General features: G+C 41.8%; 1 protein-coding gene across 1 annotated transcript in view; it reads left to right on the top strand.

Moving 5' to 3' along the window:
- Positions 1 to 6,520: 6,520 nt before the first annotated feature.
- The window catches only part of MYRIP (myosin VIIA and Rab interacting protein), a gene marked incomplete at both ends in the record, with an annotated part of 178,112 nt that continues 165,103 nt past the window's right edge, over positions 6,521 to 19,529 (top strand). The window contains one exon of the mRNA XM_080610525.1: positions 6,521 to 6,630. Within this exon, the coding sequence (XP_080466651.1) occupies positions 6,521 to 6,630 (110 nt within the window). The remainder of the gene's footprint in view (positions 6,631 to 19,529) is intronic.

Below are 19,529 nucleotides of genomic sequence, written 5' to 3'. Positions count from 1 at the left end.
AGCCTTACCACCACTTTATGTAGTGGGGATGCTTTGGCATCTTGAACTTGGAAGAGTTATCTCAGTGGACCTATATTTTCTTGCTTAGTTTGTGGAATTTTATCCGTAGGATGCTCCTCTATAGCTGTTTGTACAAATAGTGACTGCTGTGGTACTGGGGAAGGCGTTTAACTTCAAAACACATACTTGTCATGTGCTGCTCCACAGCCCATGTGGTAGTGGACCTTTGTTTCGTTCTTCAGACCGTACAAGAAGATGGGATGTTGGCATCCGAAATAGAGGTCTGCACAGGAATATCCTGAGTTGTGTTATCTTATAGACTCTTCCACAAGGAGGGAGATAAATATTTGAACGTTTTCAGGCTTAACATGGCATTGAACCAGAGCCCTTTTCTGGGTGCATGTGTTAGACTGCTACACAGATTAAAGTGGGTGCTCCCTCTGTGCCTCTTAAAATGAGATGGAAACCACCATCAGTTCTCTGGAGGAGCAGAGAAGGATTTGTTGTTTCTTTCATCTCCCTTCAACCTTTCATCTCCCTTCAGTTTCGGTGACGTGGTTTAGTGTGAGGTGTCCCTGCCCATGGCAGGGGGGTTGGAACTGGATGAACTGAAGGTCCTTTCCAACCCTAACTATTCTATGATTCTATTGTAGCTCATTTGAGGGCCATTCCTTGATTGTGAAGTGCAGAGACTGGCGGGTGTCTGGGAAGAAGGATGTGGTGGTGTGTGTAGTGCGACACAGATGGGTGAATGTGATTTTTGCAGTCTTTGAGGTAATGCTGAGCGGAGGTAGCAATACAGATGTTTAGTCTTTCCTTCATGCTGTCTCAAGCTTAGAAAGTACAGCGAAGATGGGTTTGCCAGGTGTGTTCTGATGTGGGTTGTACCATGGGAAGGTGAAAGAAGGGACATAACTGTTCAGTGGCTGCTATCCTTTCTGTACAGGGAGCCTGGGTACAAAGCAGAAAGCTTTGAGCTCTGCTTTGCAAGTCATGCATCCAAAGGAGAGCCCTTGTGGTCTGGTGCTTAAAGACATGGGATTTATGGTAGTGTTGGGCTCTTCAGATGCATGCCCTAAGTGCGCATACAGGCTGTGATGGTTCACCTTGGAGGCTGGTTGACAGTCTGTTATAGTAATGAGCTGCATGAGTGCTTTAAATTGAAGGCTTGTAGAAAAGAGACCAGCTGCATCATCCAAGATGCAATTGCATGTCAGCACATTACCGCTCCAGTTTTGTCTTTGTCTCCGAGCTGTCTTCCTCATTTCGGGAAGCGTAACAGTCGGTCTCACACAGTCAGAATACTGTCAAGACCCATCATCTCCCCTACACCTTCTCCCATAAGACAGTTGCTACTAAATAGAGAACACAGAGTTGCACATGATTTGACTAAATTCTGCATAAACAATGGAAGACGAGACTGAAGTAAAATGAGAGCACACTAGAATTTCCTGCTCATTGCAGGGGATTGGACTAGATGACCTTTGAAGCTCCCTTCCAACCCAAACTATTCTGTGACTCTATGCAATATGGGCTAGCAGTATATGCCAGATGACCTTTGATCTTTAGCAGCTGTAGAGCCAAATTCTGAATACGCCTTTCCTCTAGGGAGCTCACTGTTACCAGTGGGAAGATGATTCTGGTCAATGAATTTGGCTTTTGAATTGCCAATGGGATTTATACTTGTGTGTCAGTTATAGGCCTGATACGTAGCTATAAAATGGTCATGATTTATTATGAAGATTCTCTTTTTAATGTGATCTTTCTTTTTCTTTAATCTGTCAAAAGTAGAGGACAAATATTTCCTCCCTGTAATCTTTAGGCTTTTCTGTAAAAATAAAGTTTGCTATATAAACAAAACAGCTCCTGGTTTTTTTAGTTACAGTTTAATATGCTGTGTTCTGCCGCTGGGAGAGTGCTTAGATGAGAGATGCCATTCTTATTAAACTAAAATGTGACTTTAGTGGAGCTTTTCTTCTTCTGCTATTTCATATTCATAGTACTTAAAATAATGTAAACTACAGAAGCAAGAAGCCTGTGAAACTCCTATTTATTTCCTAAATAGATTAAAATTTAAACCCACACAGCACTACCCTTTGGACTTGAAGATTTATAATTTCCCCCACTATAGTATGTCCTGGCATTCTAGATAAGAAGTGCACACAGTTATTGCAGTAACATGCATTAATAAGGACTATTTCTCCCAGAAGAAAGTGCATGAACTTCATGGTTCATTTAAAACCTGCTGCTTCACCCTGTGCATCCCTCAGAGAAAGAAACCTGACTTTGCTCAGGCACTTGCAAGCTGTTTGCTTTTCTAAACAAATCTCATGTAAAATTGGTACAAGGTTGACAGGAAGAGAATTTTCTGCTTTGGATCTAGCAAGGAGACGTGCAGTAAATCTCCGTTAAAATCAGTGTGGGTACAAAGAATGACATTGTCTTTGAGATCCTGGTCTTGCATCTTATTTAGAAAGTGGATACAAGAAGTCATCATGTTAAAGTCAGTGGGGCTGTGCTTCATTTTTCATCCAAGGAGGTGGCATTGTATTCCTGATGAGTATATTTTCCCTCTTGTTATTTTGGGACATAAGTTTATTTCCAGTGAATAGGGATGAATATCCACAGTGGTGTTTACTGCAGCTTCTAGAATTCCTTAGAATTAAAAAAAAGACTATGAAATTTGTGACCAGTATGAATTATGCCTAATTTTAGACTCACTGATGTGCTAGCTCTAGTAGAAATTACTTTGGACAGTAATGCTCTTTAAATGTTGTCTTTTGTCTAGAGTCTGTTTTGTTCAGGTGTGTTGACATAAATCAAAACACAGGAATTCCCTTTACAGTTTCAACACTCGGACCTTGTTTTTGTCACCAAATAAATGGTGTGACACTTGGTAATTTCTATATGATACGTATTGTGACAATTACATTAAAAAATGAGTGTGATGGCCTCGTGCTAGCAATGGCATCACTTATTTCAGGCAGCCAGTAAACAGAACTCTTTAAAATACAAGGTGTGGTGGAGGAGCTCTGTTGTGGATGAAGTGCTTGTCTTCCTTTGTGGCTTAGAAAGATGACAATCTTGTCTGATTTAAATGGGCAAAATGTTCATCGATAAGATTATAGAAAGATTTCCGTAAAGTACTAAAAGACTTCTGCAGAAGTTGGTCAAATGCCAAATCATGATGGCAAGGCAGATCAAGCAGTATTTCTTGGGGCCTGACAGACTGCTGGAGGAAGTGCAGATGAGTTGGTTGGCAACAGAATCAAAAGATTACTAGCAAGTTTTTTCTTCTTGATTTTTCTACCTGGAAAATACTGGAAGTTGTAGGGTAGCAGAACAGAGTGGAAAAACTGGTGTTTGGTTTGGTGACTAAAGCTGAGAGCATGTGAGAGAGATGTATTCGATATGAAATACTCAAATTGCAAATAGCTGAGTTGAAGGCGTTTGTGATGCTGGCTCCTCAAGTATCCCATTTCATCAACGCGCTTCAAGGAGCAGCTTTTTATAGCAAAAATGAGACTGTGTTGTGGAATCAGGTGAATCTTGATTAAAAAATCTGCTCAGGAATGGGAAGAATTATAGGATATTCTTGTTTGCGGTGCCAGGGGGTTGGAAGCATCTCTACCAGATACACACTGTGTAGTCCCGCCCCGAGACTTTGCAGCTCTGGAGCTCCCAGCATCTTGTATGGTAAAGGTGCTCCAGTCCCTTAATGGTCTTTGTGGCTCTGAGCTGCAGGTACTCTGTTAGGCCTGTATCTTGTACTGGGGAGCCCAAACTGAACGCAGCACTCCAGATGCAGTCTGGCTAGTGCTGATTTCTCTGCTGCAACATAAAACTAAGATGCCTGTGTTGTACAGTACTCAGTGTGGGCACTTGCAGAATTAACTTCAGAAGGTGGCTCATTGTCAAGCAGTAAATCTGTTTGAAATGTTAGTTGGTGCTTTGTGGGCTTTCTCCCCACCCTCCTGGAATGCTAATCTTCTGCTGAGGCTGCAAGTCTGGACAGCTCAGCTGTCATATGAGTGACTAGGAAATATCCTACGTGCCCTCATTTCTTGGGTGGATGCTCTCGTCCATTTTAAAATATGGAAGCATTTGAAACGTTTGATTTGCTCATTGCTCTGTGGGGATTTTTTGGGTTTTGGGTGTTTCAGTGTTTTGGTTTTTTAAGGTTAAATTCAAGAAATGGTTTTGTTGTGGAAGTTTTAATTTGATTTTAAAACCAACTGTAAGAAGTATTAATATTGCAGTATTGCTCAAACAATAATTACATATTGCAAGCCTAGGCTTTCCTCTTAAAGTGGGTTAATTTGTTGAGCAAAAGTTTTCTAGAATCCCAGACTGGCTTAGCTTGGAAAGGACCTCAAGATCATCCAGTTCCAACCCCCTGCCATGGGCAGGGACACCTCACACCAGACCAGGTTGCTCCAAGCCCCGTCCAACCTGGCCTTGAACACTGCCAGGGATGGGGCAGCCACAGCTTCTCTGGGCACCCTGTGCCAGCGCCTCAGCACCCTCACAGGGAAGAACTTCTGCCTTAGATCTAACCTGAACTTCCCCTGTTTCAGTCTGAACCCATCACCCCTTGTCCTATCGCTACAGTCCCTGATGAAGAGTCCCTCTCCAGCATCCTTGTAGCCCCCTTCAAACACTGGAAGCTGCTCTGAGGTGTCCACGCAGCTTCTCTTCTCCAGGCTGAACAGCCTTAGCAAAGAAGTATTTATTACTCATGAAGGGAAACACCTGAAAGCAAACATCTGAACAGCCTCATGTAAGTTATTTCAGTTGAGGCCAGAAGTTATTTTAGGCTGAGAAGCTATTTTGTTGTCTGTTTGTTTTTTGGTTTTTAATGTAACTTGTTTCACTTCCTCTGGAGGATTTGCCATTGTGCATTTCCGAAATGCATAATCTGGGCCTATTGAAAAAGAGACATCTGAGCATTGTTTGTAAGTACTTTTAAACTGCTGTGATACTCCCAGATCAGAGATATTATTTCCTGGGGGGAAAATCTTACACAAGTTCCTTAGAGGTTTATGTACTATTGGAATGCAGGCTGAGTCTTACAGGTAAGTAAGTGTGAGGTGTCCCTGCCCATGGCAGGGGGGTTGGAACTGGATGATCTTAAGGTCCTTTCCAACCCAAACCATCCTGTGATTCTAAGTAGACCACATGAAAATCAAATTAAAGTCGGGGTGATTTTAAAGCATATTTTTACTTCAAATTATGTCATTTCTGACCCTAAAAATCAAAGGTAGTGGGGCTGCATGCTTCCCCCTTCTAATACATTCAGGGGTAAATTTTCCCTTTCTAATACATGCTCATTGGTAGTGGTAGCTGCATCAAAGGGCTGGTTTTCCTTCCCGATGGTAAGTTTGCAGGTGTGAAAAACCGCTATCAATTTTGACAATGATTCCCAAAGCATCTGTCTGAAGACCTGAAGGGTGAGCTTATTATAACAGTGTTCATCACAGTTGTTAACTTGATGCTCAAGAGCAACTGGAACTACATCTTTGATCTCTTAGTCTCTTCATTGTCTTGTGTCTCGGTCAGCTGTAGCCGTACTGTGGAGGTGTCTCCATTGGCTTCAGCAATTGCTTAAAATAGGTGGTTTTTTTCCTTTCAGTTATATCCTGAGTTTTTCCTATAAAGCATATGGGTGTGAATGAAGTTAATTGGAAAAGTCCTGCTTTCTTTCCTGTCGTGGTAGCAATGACATCTACGTCTTTCCAGTCGCACTGGGAAATGCATTTGAAATGGTACCTGCGTACTTCTTTAATGATGATTAAAAATCCCGGTTTCTTAGTTGGTAGCACAAAAATACCTCTGAGTGTCCCAGAAGGGGACGTTCTCTGTTCAGACACGTTCACAGGGATTTTGTTTTGTAAATGGTTTTGCAGAGCCATGGTGTAAGATCTTCAGAAATAACCCAAATGCGGTTTTTCCTGAGTTAGTTGAACGTGTTTCTTGTGGAGAGCAACACTGAGGTCTCCCCTCGATATTATTTATTACCCAAAATAATTTCTCTTTTGCATTTCTTTTTAATTTGGGGGTGTCTGGTTTCAGTGCAGGGAACTTAAAAGATAATTCTGAAATGTATCATTCAAGCTGCGCCAGGGCAGGTTTAGATGGAGCTGAGGAACAATTCCTTCCCCAACAGGTGCTCAGGCATTGGAACAGGCTGCCCAGGGCAGGGCTGGAGTCACTGTCCCTGGAGGTATTGAAAAGACCTGTAGACGTGGTGCTTAAAGACATGGTTTAGGAGTGGACTTGGCAATGTGAGGTTACTGGTTGTGCTCCATGATCTTAAGGGTCTTTTCCAACCTAAATCAGTGCAGGATTCTATGATGTTCTTCTCTGATGGCAGTAAGTTTCTTTTTGTTGGGCAGCTGTGCCTGTGATTTCAATACACTTGGGAAAAATATCAGTGCTTTCAACTGATTTTGCGTTTTGTTGTTCTGTTTCTGGTTTCAGATATTCCTCATAGCTATTCCTATCCGGGACAGAGCATACAATGGGGAGAAAACTGGACCTTTCAGGCTTGACTGATGAAGAAGCAGAGCATGTGCTCCAGGTGGTTCAGCGAGATTTCAGCCTTCGGAAGAAAGAAGAAGAAAGGCTGAGGTAAGAATAACAACATGATTTAAAATACTGGTCTCTCTGGATTATTACAAACTGTTTTTTTGGGAGGAAACTGGAGAGCACAGCTCTTTCACAGTGTTCCTGTCACAGAGGCAATAAACATCCAGACTTCTCTACATGAATTCAATTAGTAAGTAGTAATTCAGTTTTGTTGAGTGTACCCTAGCCTAAACCACAACAGTGGTCTCTGAATCATCTGTGTATGTCACTGGGTTAGAGACTGTAGTAGTAGTTGGCTTTAACAAACAACAAGGTTAGGAGAATTTTTTTGCTTGCTGTGGTCAGTTCCTTTTATTTAGAAACTTTGTTTATATGGAAACATCTGAAGGTGAAAAAGTTCAACCTGCCTCCTTCCTCCAAAATAATCAGTGGGACACGTTGTCCATTGTATTGAGAAGTTAACTTTCAGTAGCCTCTATACAAAAGGATTGCAAGCAGAACAACCCAGAAGCAAATAAATGGCACTTGTTGGCAAGGTAACTTTCTTGGCCCAGGAACTTCAGTATGTGACAAGGGGGCTACTGAGAGAGACCTGAAATGGTAGATGCAGTATTTTTCTTGTAGTTTCAACAATATTTCTTCGAATTATTATGTCTGACTTTTATTATCTTCTTTGAACATATTATTTATTCTCTAGAACAGTCTGAAGATTCCCTTTCCAGTTGGCAAATGCACGTCTTACTAGCCTTATAGATATCATCCATTTGTTTATCGTTTAGCATCAAGCTGAAGTCAACAGAGCAGGAAGATGAGTGAAATAAGCACAAAACTAGGCATAGATATTAGATGCAGTTGGAACTGAGAGGAATCCTGTGTCAATTTTCTATTCGAAACTACTTGAAACATTTGGAACATGAAAGGCAGCTCGTGGCATAGGCCTAATTCAGTGTTGGCATGCTGTGCAGGCTCTTGCTTGGGTTGGTACTACAAGCTTGCCGCAGGGAAGAAGGACTGGAGGAGGATGGATGCACATTATTTATTTGCCTGTTTGTTTTGCTGTGGGTAGCACTGATTCTTTTTGATAGTCCTTCACAACAAAGCCAGGAGTTTAGAACCAGTTTCAGGAGGGTGAGTGTGGAGGCTTTTTTCTTATGTGACTGGGTGTATCTCACTGGAGCAAGCATACCACAGGTAGCAAGTGCTGAGGCATCTTGCATATGCTATACAATAGATGCTGTACTGAGAGGAGGGGGAAGGATGTAAGGCGTGCCCACAGAAAACTGATTGGAAAGTTCTTGCTGATGTTTGTGTTTTACTGTTTTGCTGCTAAAGTTGTCCATGAGGCTTGGTAATTGAACAATCACAAGTAGAAAACTGGTGTGGGAAGGGAGATGAAACACTGGAAAGGTAAGGAAAACACATGGACTCAATGCAGCTTGTATTGTAGTATTCTCTTGAATGTAGTATGTTAAGTTATGTAAGTATGTTAAGCTGAAAATCATGAGCTGTACTGACAAAGTCCAAGTTCTGAAATGCAGGCTGATACTGAAATGATTTTAGTGACCTTACAAATGATCAGTGAGGTTTAGAGCTTACTCTCTCTTTTTGTACAAAATACAGAGTTAAAAGGATGCAGCAACACATCTTTTTGTCATACTATGTAATAGGAAAATGCTGTCATATAAAACACTTCAGCCTTGCTCTAGATGAGAATTTTCAGCCTGTAGCAAAGCAGATCAGTTCTTGTGTCTGCTTGGATGTTCTTGGCTGTATTGCGTTGGGTTTTAGCAAGTTATTAACTGGCAAAGTCTCCAGTATAGGTTCACTTCAGAAGTATTGTCGAGCTTTGTAATCTTTTTGTAAGAGAAAAAACTGCTCTGTATTAGACTGCTGTTACTACAAATAGTTTATGTACCAGACTGCTGTTAATAAATTGAAACCCAAGTTGTATTTGTGGGTTCAGTCCCCCACCTCCCCATAATTAATTCCAGGTAGCAACTTTAGTCTGTGGATAGAACTGTTGAAGCTTTCATGTGTGATACTTTCGTAAAATAGTGTTTCTGAATAATTCTCCGTACAATAGTTCTATTTTGGGGTGGTTTTCCCCACGAAGATTTAAGTAGCTATTTGACAGATCTCTCTCTGGATAATTCCTACTGGTAGCAACTATTTCTAAAGATCAAGAACTACTTAAAGGAATACATGGCAGATTTCTGCAGTATTGGGAGAACAATGAAAACTAGGAAACCTCTTAAGTGGTTCAGTTTTGCTTTGTTAGCAGAAGCTGAAGAGTTAAGTAACCTATGACAAGGAATGAAGTTTATCTTCACTCCTCATAAATGCGCTTAAGATAGTAAAATGTCAGCTGTTTGAAAGCGAGCATGCTAATGTCTGTTATTCCACGTTAATTTATTGTTCCGTATTCTGAAAACAAAATGACATGATGAATGTGTGGAGAAAAGCCATGCTGATCATCTGCATTTTCTGCTGCAAAGCTGTTCGGAATCTCTCTGCAGTGAGAATTCTTAGCACTGGTTCTCTAATCAAAACCTTTCTCCTAACTGTGCTTGTGTTAGCAGACAGCCTGCTCTTGTGCATTTTGTGATCGTGTAGTTGGCTAAAAATAGATGACAATAAGAGATAACCGTATGTAAATAGTTAGTGATTAGTGTGGCTGATTTATTATGTCTTATTGCTTCATATTAGTTCAGTTTCTTTTTTTGCTCTGGCTCTTAGCCTGATCCCAGATGAATAATATTTACTGTTCTTTGTTGTTTGTTCACCCATACTCTTTCTATTTTGATTGTGTTGGTTCTGTTCTTTGGCAGTAATGTTGTGTTTTTATTGACTGCAATGTTAGTGTAATCATCGGGAGTCACTGAGGCTGAAGTGATAACACACACTTGTGAATAGATGGGCTTGGTTTTCTGTGAATCAATTGAAGCAGGCAAACCAGGCAGATCAGACAGAATTAGGAAGGGGATGGCTTTGAGCTGCTTGGCATGTGTGCTCAGCACTACAGCCTTGTGTGCACATCACCTCTGCCACAGTAGCTCTGCAGGCTGTCTCTGGGCTCCTGGCTCACTGATAACTGTAGCTGGCTGGTTCAGCAGGTTGACTGCACACGCTCATGGTTTGTTTTCTCAGGAACAAGTTTATTTTCTTAATCTTTGCATTTCAGACTTGATGCAGCTGCAGGACAGCAGCAGTAGGGAGGATTGGGTTGTTCTGTGGGTTGGGCTTTTGATGTTTTGCTGTGTATAATGTCTTTGTCATATCTGCAGTTTGTGTTTCGGTTTTTAATGTTTTAAAGAAATGGCAGAGGAGAGCTTACAAGGCCAAATACGTGTTTGTGTTCATGAGATAGGCCTCTTTATGTAAGCAGATGTGTAAAAGAGAGTGCTGCCTTATATTTATTTCTGTTTGCTGCCTGTGTATTCAGTTTTCCAGACTAAATGTGCCACTGTTTATTCTCCTCTGCTGTGGGCAAAATCAATTCCCCCTTGGGTTTTGTTCTTACAGTTACCACTGTATTTATAAAGATGCTTGCCCATTTATTTGAGGTCAGGAATGCTGAGAAGTCAGGGTGTTGTGAAAAGTGAAATTGGAATTTTACAGATCATCTTATTGTGGCAGATGTTCCTGACCCGTTGTGTTTTAGCCATGTGGGCAGGTAAGAAGATGGATGTTCTAATACTGAATTTAACGTTCAGACTGACTGCAAAAACCCCGAAGTTAGAACGGTGGGGAAGGGGCCAGGTATAGAAAGGGCTCAGTGCTGACCAGCTGCCAACAAAGCAGATGCTTTACCTGTCAGCAGCAACTTTACTTTAGGAGGCCATGGCCTAGGTGACTTGAGCCCTCTTCCTATAACCATTGGCTAACTAAAGTTTCCATCACCATAGTAAATGCTCAGTCAGCATTTTAAAGAGTCATTCTAGTGATAAACCTGAGAAATTTGTGTTTCATTTGCATTTGTGCAGGGATGAAATGTTTCTTTGCAGGGGACGGGGTTCTCTTTTGTTCAAACCACTGCTGTTAATCACCTGGGGAGATGCATTTACAAGGAAAAACTGCTGACCTTCTGGTACGACATGGACATGTGATCATAGAATCACAGAATCAACTAGGTTAGAAAAGACCTTTAAGGTCATCAAGTTCAAATCATGTCTCTAAGGGCGTGTTGAGCACTTAATAGGGTTACATGGAGTCACCGGAATAGCCCAAGGGAAGAGTTGGGAGTTGACTGTCACCCACAGACGGAAACATCGCAGCGTCTTGCCTGATGTTGTGTCTTTGGGAGCTGGGGCGGTGAACGTCAGCTTTGCCGTCTGTCTTTATGCAGTTGCATTTTTAGTTGTGGTAAAGACAAACTCCAGTGATTCAGGATCAGATCTCCAGCAGTACTTTATCTGCAGAAAAGAGATGTGTGTTCTCACTGGAGGGCCCTCTCCACTCTGCTTCTTATTTTCTTTTAGCCAAACAATTGGTAAGGGGCTAGAATAGAGCCTTGCATAGAACATGATGAAATGTTGTAGATTAACTGAGTTGCTTTTGCCTGCTTTCTCCTTTCTGCTCCTTTTACATCATAGCCCATTGCAGCATTAATAGACCTGTGAAGGGGCTTCTTAAGAAACCAATTCTCATACCTGACAAAACCCAGAAACCAGTTTGATGCTTTTTCTTGTATTTACAGTATGTGTCATGGGTCTTGCAGTGGATAAAATATTAAACTCCTTCCAGCTTCTGATAATTGAAATATCTGTGTGAATCATATCGAAGTGGCAAAATGCCATGTCAGCCATTTGGTTAGCTGTCTGTTGATTCTGCATGTTGGTTCTTGTTCCTCCTTCCTGGGACAGGTATGTATCAAATACCTTAGGAAAAAAACCCCAACAAAACCCAACCAAAAACCCCTGTCTGTCTTCCCTCTTCTCCTCACGTCCAAATGAAGCTGTTTTCCTACAGAGGAAGGAATGGGAGATTGGTCTCATCTCCACACGCTCCGGAGTTCCAGCAGATGAACTTCTGATCAATACCTTATTGCTCAAAGTGATTTTATAAGGTCAGCCAGCCTGCCCTTCGCTCTGATGAGCAGCATGGGGAGAGCACAAAGAGCGTTTTTGTTCATTACTCTGCTTTTGGTTTGTAATTTGTTTTAACAGGTAGGCACCATTCTGGTTCCTATGCCTGCGCATTAACTCCTCAGGGGACGTAGACAAGGAGGCTGTAACATACCACTTCATAACCCTGCTTCTCTGCCCATGAGGCTTAAGAGTGCTAAGGAGAATGGCCAGCACTTCTTGATGGGCTGTGCTGACACATGTATTCTCTCCTGTGATAAAAGGTCTTAGAGTGGTTTGTTCCTTCTCAACGAAAAGCTTTTTGTTAACCTAGCTTTACTCTTCTCCAGTGCAAGGCTCTGCTGAGCTGTCATAAGTTTAGCACTCACATGTCTAAGCTTATTTTTGAGTGCACTGCATGATTCAACAGAATCATAGCTGCAACTTCATGGATTATATTGCTACTGCTTTGGCTTATAGAACAAGAGTAAAATATATCTGGAGCAGGACAGCTGTTTGTTGGAAGTAAAGGTTCATTAACAAGATTAGGAAAGAGCAAGACATCTTTATTTATAGATTATCACCAATTTTGTTACATCATGTTCCAAGATGGAAAGAAACCTGTTTCTTAGCTCATGCAAGCTGTCAGAATTGAGTTGCCAGTAGCTTTGTTTGTGTACTAGATGCTTTACACTGTTCCTGTGCAGCCCTGCCTCAGCTGCAATGTTTAATGTTTTAACAGGTATCCCTTAGGCATATTCTCAGGTCAGGGTGAATGACTTATCAAAACCCAGTTAGTATCAAAACCTGGATGAATTCTGCATGAGAGCCAGAGAGCTAATGGTTGGTTTTGCTGCAGTCAGTAAGGATGCACTTTAAAATGCAGTTTGAAACCCTTACTTGTCTCTAATTTCAAGAAACACTGATGCAAGAATGCTGCTTGCTAGCAAATAATGCTGTGTCTAGGGGTAGACAAGGAAGTAGGTATTCCATCCCACTTCGTGTGCACTGCAGCAGTTTAGTCCTTTTTTCTTTTATTTGCTCCAAACTCCCAGATCCACAGGAACCAGGTACAAAGTTAACACATAGGTTCTGCTGGCTCAGAATTGGTCCACCTATAAGCAGAGAAAGTGACTGCACTTTCTATGCTTTACAGGAGAGAAATCAGGGCACTGGAAAGAATCTGACATTAGTGTTCACATCCCTGTGTGAGCATTTGCAGGGACGATGACTCCAGCCCTGCCCTGGGCAGCCTGTTCCAATGCCTGAGCACCCTCTGGGGAAGGAATTGTTCCTCAGCTCCATCTAAACCTGCCCTGGGGCAGCTTGAGGCCGTTTCCTCTTGTCCTGTCCCTTGTTCCTTGGGAGCAGAGACCGACCCCACCTCACTCCATCCTCCTGTCAGGCAGTTGTAGGGAGCGATCAGGTCCCCCCTGAGCCTTCTCTTCTCCAGACTGAACCCCCCAGGTCCCTCAGCCGTTCCCCATCACACTGTGCTCCAGGCCCTGCACCAGCTCCGGTGCCCTTCTCTGGTCCTGCTCCAGCACCTCAATGTCTCTCTTGTAGTGAGGGGCCCAGAACTGAACACAGGATTTGAGGTGCAGCCTCACCAGTGCCCAGCACAGGGGCACAATCACTGCCTCGGCCCTGCTGCCACACTGGGATGCTCTAAATGCATTTCCATTAAGCATCCACTAGGTTCTGAGCAGTATGTGCCAAGTCTTACAGTTTTGGAAGAAGTGTTGTATTTAAAACGTGCTTTGTTTCTTTTTTATGCCAGAAGGGAATGGTTTTACTGTGAGTTTCTATAGCAACATGCTGTAGACCTGTTCTTGGCTGCATCAGTCTGGATGGATCTGTCTGAAGCTGTATGGCTTCCTATCTTGAGTATACTCACCTTTGGTCTTCAAGGAAGTAAGAGATGCTGCTCATCAGAAGGAAGTTTGTCAATCTGAAATGCTACTCAGCATTTAAATTTGAAACTTGACTTGTTAATACTTTCTTTTCCCGGAAGAGTATGTATAATAGAAGTTTAAAAGCACTTCAAGAATTTAAGAAACACTGATGTCTGTGAAAGGAAAAGACTTCTGCTTCTACCTGTTGCCTTTCTTAAAAAGTGTTTTTATATTTCATACTTACTGCATTTAAGACAAATAATATTGATTGGAAATAGGTTTTGCTGATGTTTTTATTCCAAGGGTTAGTCTTTGCCTTTGCTTACTTACAGGATTTTATGTTCTTCATAGAAAATGAAGTGATAGGACAAGGGGTGATGGGTTCAAACTGAAACAGGGGAAGTTCGGGTTAGATCTAAGGCAGAAGTTCTTCCCTGTGAGGGTGCTGAGGCGCTGGCACAGGGTGCCCAGAGAAGCTGTGGCTGCCCCATCCCTGGCAGTGTTCAAGGCCAGGTTGGATGGGGCTTGGAGCAGCCTGGTCTGGTGTGAGGTGTCCCTGCCCATGGCAGGGGGTTGGAACTGGATGATCTTAAGGTCCTTTCCAACCCAAACCAGTCTGGGATTCTATGTTCTGTGTTCATGATGAGTTCAAGGGACTGCCAGACAAGTTCTTGAAGTGAAGGGAGCTGCCTGAGTTAAGAGGTGCATGTTAGAGACAGCTGATCTCTGCTTCACAGATGGCAGTATTCTCAGCATTTTTCTTTCTAGATGAAATGGAACATTTTCAGTTAGAGGGAAAAGGGGTATGGGTGTGTGGGAGAACTCCAAAGATGTCAAAACACTTTGTCAACACTTCCCAAGTGGTGCTTTCAGAAGTGCCTTTGGAGATACTTTAACTGTAACACTTTCTAGCACTTGTTGGTTGCATATATGAAATAAAATGGATTTGCTTTTGTTGCCTTTATGAAAATAATAGTATAAATGAAGATGTTAAGTTTTGCGTTTGTAATGTTTTAGGGATGCAAAAACTATCAGCTGTGTCTCAGCAAGTTAATATACCCTAAACTATTGCTGGAACGGGTGCTAACAGACGTGTATGATCTTACCCTGTGATAAATGTGAGCTAAATATGATTTACCCTTGAGGGATATGGTAAGGAGCTTCACGTTTGCTTAGGAGAAGGAACTAACATATGAGCAACTGCTGCAGTCATACTTTTCACTGTGAGTGAACTTGGGGTAAGTTCCTCATCTGCTATTACCTTTATTTTGTGGTTGGTGTATATTTGGCTCTCTGCCTGAGGCTACAGCAAGTCTTTGAGCTGCACACCTAAGAAGACTGTGTTTCTTTGGTTTTGATTGGGATGGATAATATTGGCTTATGCCTCTCTTCCCTTATTGCTTTAATCCTTTGTTTCTCTTTCTGGTTATGACTTAAAATTCTCATGAAAGCAGCAGAACTCAAACATAATGCAAACCTGCTACAGCCTTAGGGCAAATATGGTGTGGTTCTTGATACACTTTGGATTATAATTTGGCTAGTGAATATGGGAGGATATAGGCTGCAAACAGTGTGGTGTTTCTGCAGCACTTGCAGCTTGAAAATGGATTCTGAAATACATTGTTTTTGTCAAGCACATTGGGAAGAAAGTAATTTGGAAACAGCACAGAACTCAGTGTTTGCATCTCAATTAGAAGAACTTGAAATCAAGAAGCAATTAGAAGGGAAGCCTGCTGGAGGTGACAGGGATTTAATCAAATGTTACTGCTGTTCAGAAACACTTTGGTGAGACTTAAGAGTCTCTAGAAGTGACAGGACCACTGTGTTGTGATAGAAGACGTGTCAGCACAGGATGGCAGTTCATTAGTGTTGCCACTGTGGTTCCATGTTTTCATTATGGTTCTTGAACCTGCAGAAGGTGGTAAGTTCCTTGTTTCCATTTTGACTGGTTTGGGGTTTTTTATTTCCTTTCCCATTTAAGAATATAAAATAAACTTCTGTGCTTCTGTTAGGAAGGTTGAAAATGTGCTTAATTTTAAAGGCTTTGTTGTAACTGCATCTAAGCTATCAGTCATCCTGGAGGTTGTCCTGTGCTAATCCTTCCGTTACCCCAGTCATGCAAAAGAACCGACCTGTCTCTTTAGTTGATGTCTCTTCAGTTGGTGGCAAGATGTCACCTGTCATTCTGCCATTTGAAAACGTTCTTTGAATGCATTGTGGCCTAACATGAAAGTAGTCAAATACTTGTATGACAGATCTGGAATATCTCTTCTTAGATAGGGACAGTATCCTAAATAATGTTGTCACTAGTGAAGAAATAATGGGTTCAAACTGAAACAGGGGAAGTTCAGGTTAGATCTAAGGCAGAAGTTCCTCCCTGTGAGGATGCTGAGGCGCTGGCACAGGGTGCCCAGAGAAGCTGTGGCTGCCCCATCCCTGGCAGTGTTCAAGGCCAGGTTGGACAGAGCCTAGAGTGCCATGGTTTAGTGTGAGGTGTCCCTGCCCATGGCAGGGGGTTGGAACTGGATGATGTCCTTTCCAACCCAAACCATTCTGTGATTCTATGATTATATTATGAAGTTATATATAATACTAATAGTATATTATAGTGCATGATCATATACTAACAGCATGTTATATAATTGAATACTAATCAGCACAACAGCACTGGTGAATGTGATTTCAGAGTGCAAGAGCAGATGAGAAATTCCAGGAAGTCAGCCTTGGGAATAAGAGGTTTATAACAAGTCAAACATGTAGAATCACAGAATGAACCAGGCTGGAAAAGACCCTTAATATCATCAAGTCCAACCATTCGCCAGCACTGCCAAATCCACGGCTAAACTATGTCACTAAGGGCCTCATCTGCACGGTCTGTGGCTGCTTCCAGGGATGGTGACTGCACCATTAATACAGGCTAGACTTGTAGCATTCCAAAGATGCAAACTTCAGATTTGAAATACTAGGTTAGAACCTCTGCAAAGGCTGGACTCTTAGACTGAATTAACATTCATGTGTTTGGGATAGTGTAAAACACAGAGTCTTTTGGATGGCAGTTCTGTCAGCCAGCTGTAATAGAGGATTTCCTGACTTACAGTATATCTGTTGTCTGCAAGTACCTGCTGGAAGAGGGTCTAAGGAGGAATAGCCTTTAGATTTCTTTACCTTTACCATGCTCTTAATTTAGTTCCAGGTTGGTATCTTCGTTTTGTTGCATTCTGAATAATAATGAAGACAGAAAGTAAATATTGGTAGCACAAGAGTGAATAGTTTTTCTTCCTATTCAAGCAAAATACCATTCTAGTCCTTAGCACAGTTGGTGGCAACCAACAAGTGTTCTCCTGCCCAGCAGTTCTCTCAGATTTCATTTGTCTTTAATCAGTTGAGGAAGCAGTTCCAAGCACTCTAAAGTGCAAAGCCTTTCTGCCCTTGGGTAATGGAAAAAGATGCATTTAATCAACTTAGGGCTCAGTTTCATAAAACAAAGGACAGAAACTCCATCACCTGGAAACAGAAATTCACTTTGTGCACTTTTCAGGAGTGCTCTCCTTTAACCTACGTTTCTCTTGTTAAGTTGGTAACTTGGGTTGTTTCTAGAGTTTCCTCAGTCACCATAGCTGTCTGCAGTAAGTTATGCCTCAGAGGCAGTAGTCACTCCTGCTAGGATGGTAATGGGGACTGTTGAGGTTCAGCAGGCTTTCAGAGTGTTGAGCAGGGAATTCCCAACACCATGTCTCTACACAGAAGTGTTCTACACATACAGTCCTGGCCAAACACCACCTACTTGGAACAAATTAGCAAAGAGGAAAAGGTTGAAAAGAGAGAGTGTGCCCATCCGATGTGATCCCTTTGAGCAGAAATGGTGATCTTAAACACACGTTTCTCTTGGTATTGCAGGCATTGCTGCTTTAGCATTAGTTATTAACATTGCCATTAATGTGATGAGTAAATCAGCAGTACATAAGTGTCTGTGAACAGACAGGCATTTTGGAGACAGCTATGATGCTTCTTCCAATAGGTGAAGAAATCTTCTAATGCTCATGTTTGCTGCAGAAGAATAATCTCAGAAGCTGGCAGACCATTTCAGACATATCTGATGTCTCCACATTTAACTTGCTTAGTGGGGTGATACTTTCCTTTGATTAGTTGCTTCAGTACTTTACAATGCTTTGTAATGGTGATTGGGGTTATCTGAGAGAAGGGAGGTTGGGAAAAGGGGGGAAGAAGAAAGAATGTCACAGAAGCCACTGTTATCTGGTGAAATCAAAGGCTGATGTTGCCTTTATCCTGCTTATGCTCTCATGATTTGGCTGTCTTTAGTATGGTTTATGACTGTAGTTCAATTGGCTTTGCATGGATAAAACTCTTCAGTACTGTGTATTTCTTTCTTCACTCATAAGCAAATGCTTTTGGTTTAGGTAATAGCAGTTAGCATGGAGGATTGAAAGTCAAGGCTTAGTCTCTGTCTTTCTGAATAGCGGTGAGGCACTACAGCTCCAAGATACAAATGGATTTGAGTCTTTGCATTGGGAGTCTGGTCCTGTCTCCTACCAGACTTTGTAGGTGCCTAATGGAGCAAGACTTGAGACAGAAACAGCTTGCCATAGAGATGCTAATGGATATTGGCTACCATGAAGCAGTCAGAAATTGGATGACAGAAATCACAAACACTGTATCTTGTTATATGCTGCCAGTCGTGGAAAAACAAACATCCTCCACAGAAACTTGTGATTAGAAAATATGTCATGGCTTAGGAGCAGTTATACTTGAATGTGGCCATGTTCTGAGCAAAACATCACCAGATACCTTACGTCCGAGTATGATAAACCAACTTTAACTATGACTTTTGTATTTGGGAATGCAGAAGAAAAGTTTGAGGCTCCAGTGAACTTCCAAGACCTCCCTCTTTCAATTTGAGCAGTTTTCTTAGGGGACAAATGAATTCAGGTCCTTCATTGCTGGTGAAGAATGTGGCTTTCCTGGAAAACACATGGGATTTGATGAAGGGGCTGACTAAATAATACCTATTATTTCTTTACATCTCTTAATGGTTGGTCAGTAGAACTCCTTAGGCATAGATCAAAAGCTGTATAGCAATCTATATAATTTTCTATGTCATAAAGCTGTTTGTGAAGGGTCCATGTTACTCAGATTGTGTTTCTAATGACTTTTAGTGACTTACTTGAGGTACCTGTCCAGTAGTGATGGAGCACAGCCTTTTCCTGTTAACAGTTGACCTTTGGCTGTGTAACAGACATTACACATTCATTTCCATGATTACTTCCATTTAAAATACTCTCCTTAGCAGAGATACGAAGATAAATTAGAAAGCTGCTTTAGAACAAACAAGCCTGAAACAGAGGATCATACTGCGATGATTTGCCAATTGTCTTTCATTGTGTAAAGTCGTGTGGATTCTTTCCAAAATCAAGGTGTTGTGGTACATTTCCTCAATGGTTCAGAACATTTTGGTATCAGGTAACTCATTTCTCTAGAGAAAATTTCAGAGGATGCTGTTTCTGTGTGACTGCTTAATAGATCTATCTCCTGATATGTGATACATGTTATAAGGGTGTTCTCTCTGACTTCCTCATTTGTTTCCAGGTATTTCACTGCTTTGCAAAGTTTTAAATTATGCTAAGCATTGCTTTTCCTCCCTGGCTTGCGAGCTATTCTTTAATGACTCATTTGGTTTGATCACACATGTTGTGCTTCCTAGAAAAACATTTAAGGTTTGCTTTAATGGATAAGCAAATGTTTAGAAGATCGCAGATATTGTCACAGTTTTGGAGTTTGAGACAGTGTACCTAATTCTTGTGAGACTTCACCTGGAGTACTGCAGACAGTTCTGGTGTCCCCAACAGTGTTCAAGGCCAGGTTGGACAGGGCTTGGAGCAGCCAGGTTGGAAAGAGTCTTGGGCAACATGGTCTAGTGTGAAGTGTCTCTGCCTGTGGCAGGGGGGTTGGAACTGGATGAGCTTAA

This window comes from Psittacula echo, assembly GCF_963264785.1.
Source record: "Psittacula echo genome assembly, chromosome: 2".
In the NCBI taxonomy this organism is placed as follows: Eukaryota; Metazoa; Chordata; class Aves; order Psittaciformes; family Psittacidae; genus Psittacula; species Psittacula echo.
This window is presented reverse-complemented; position numbering and strand designations above follow the sequence as displayed.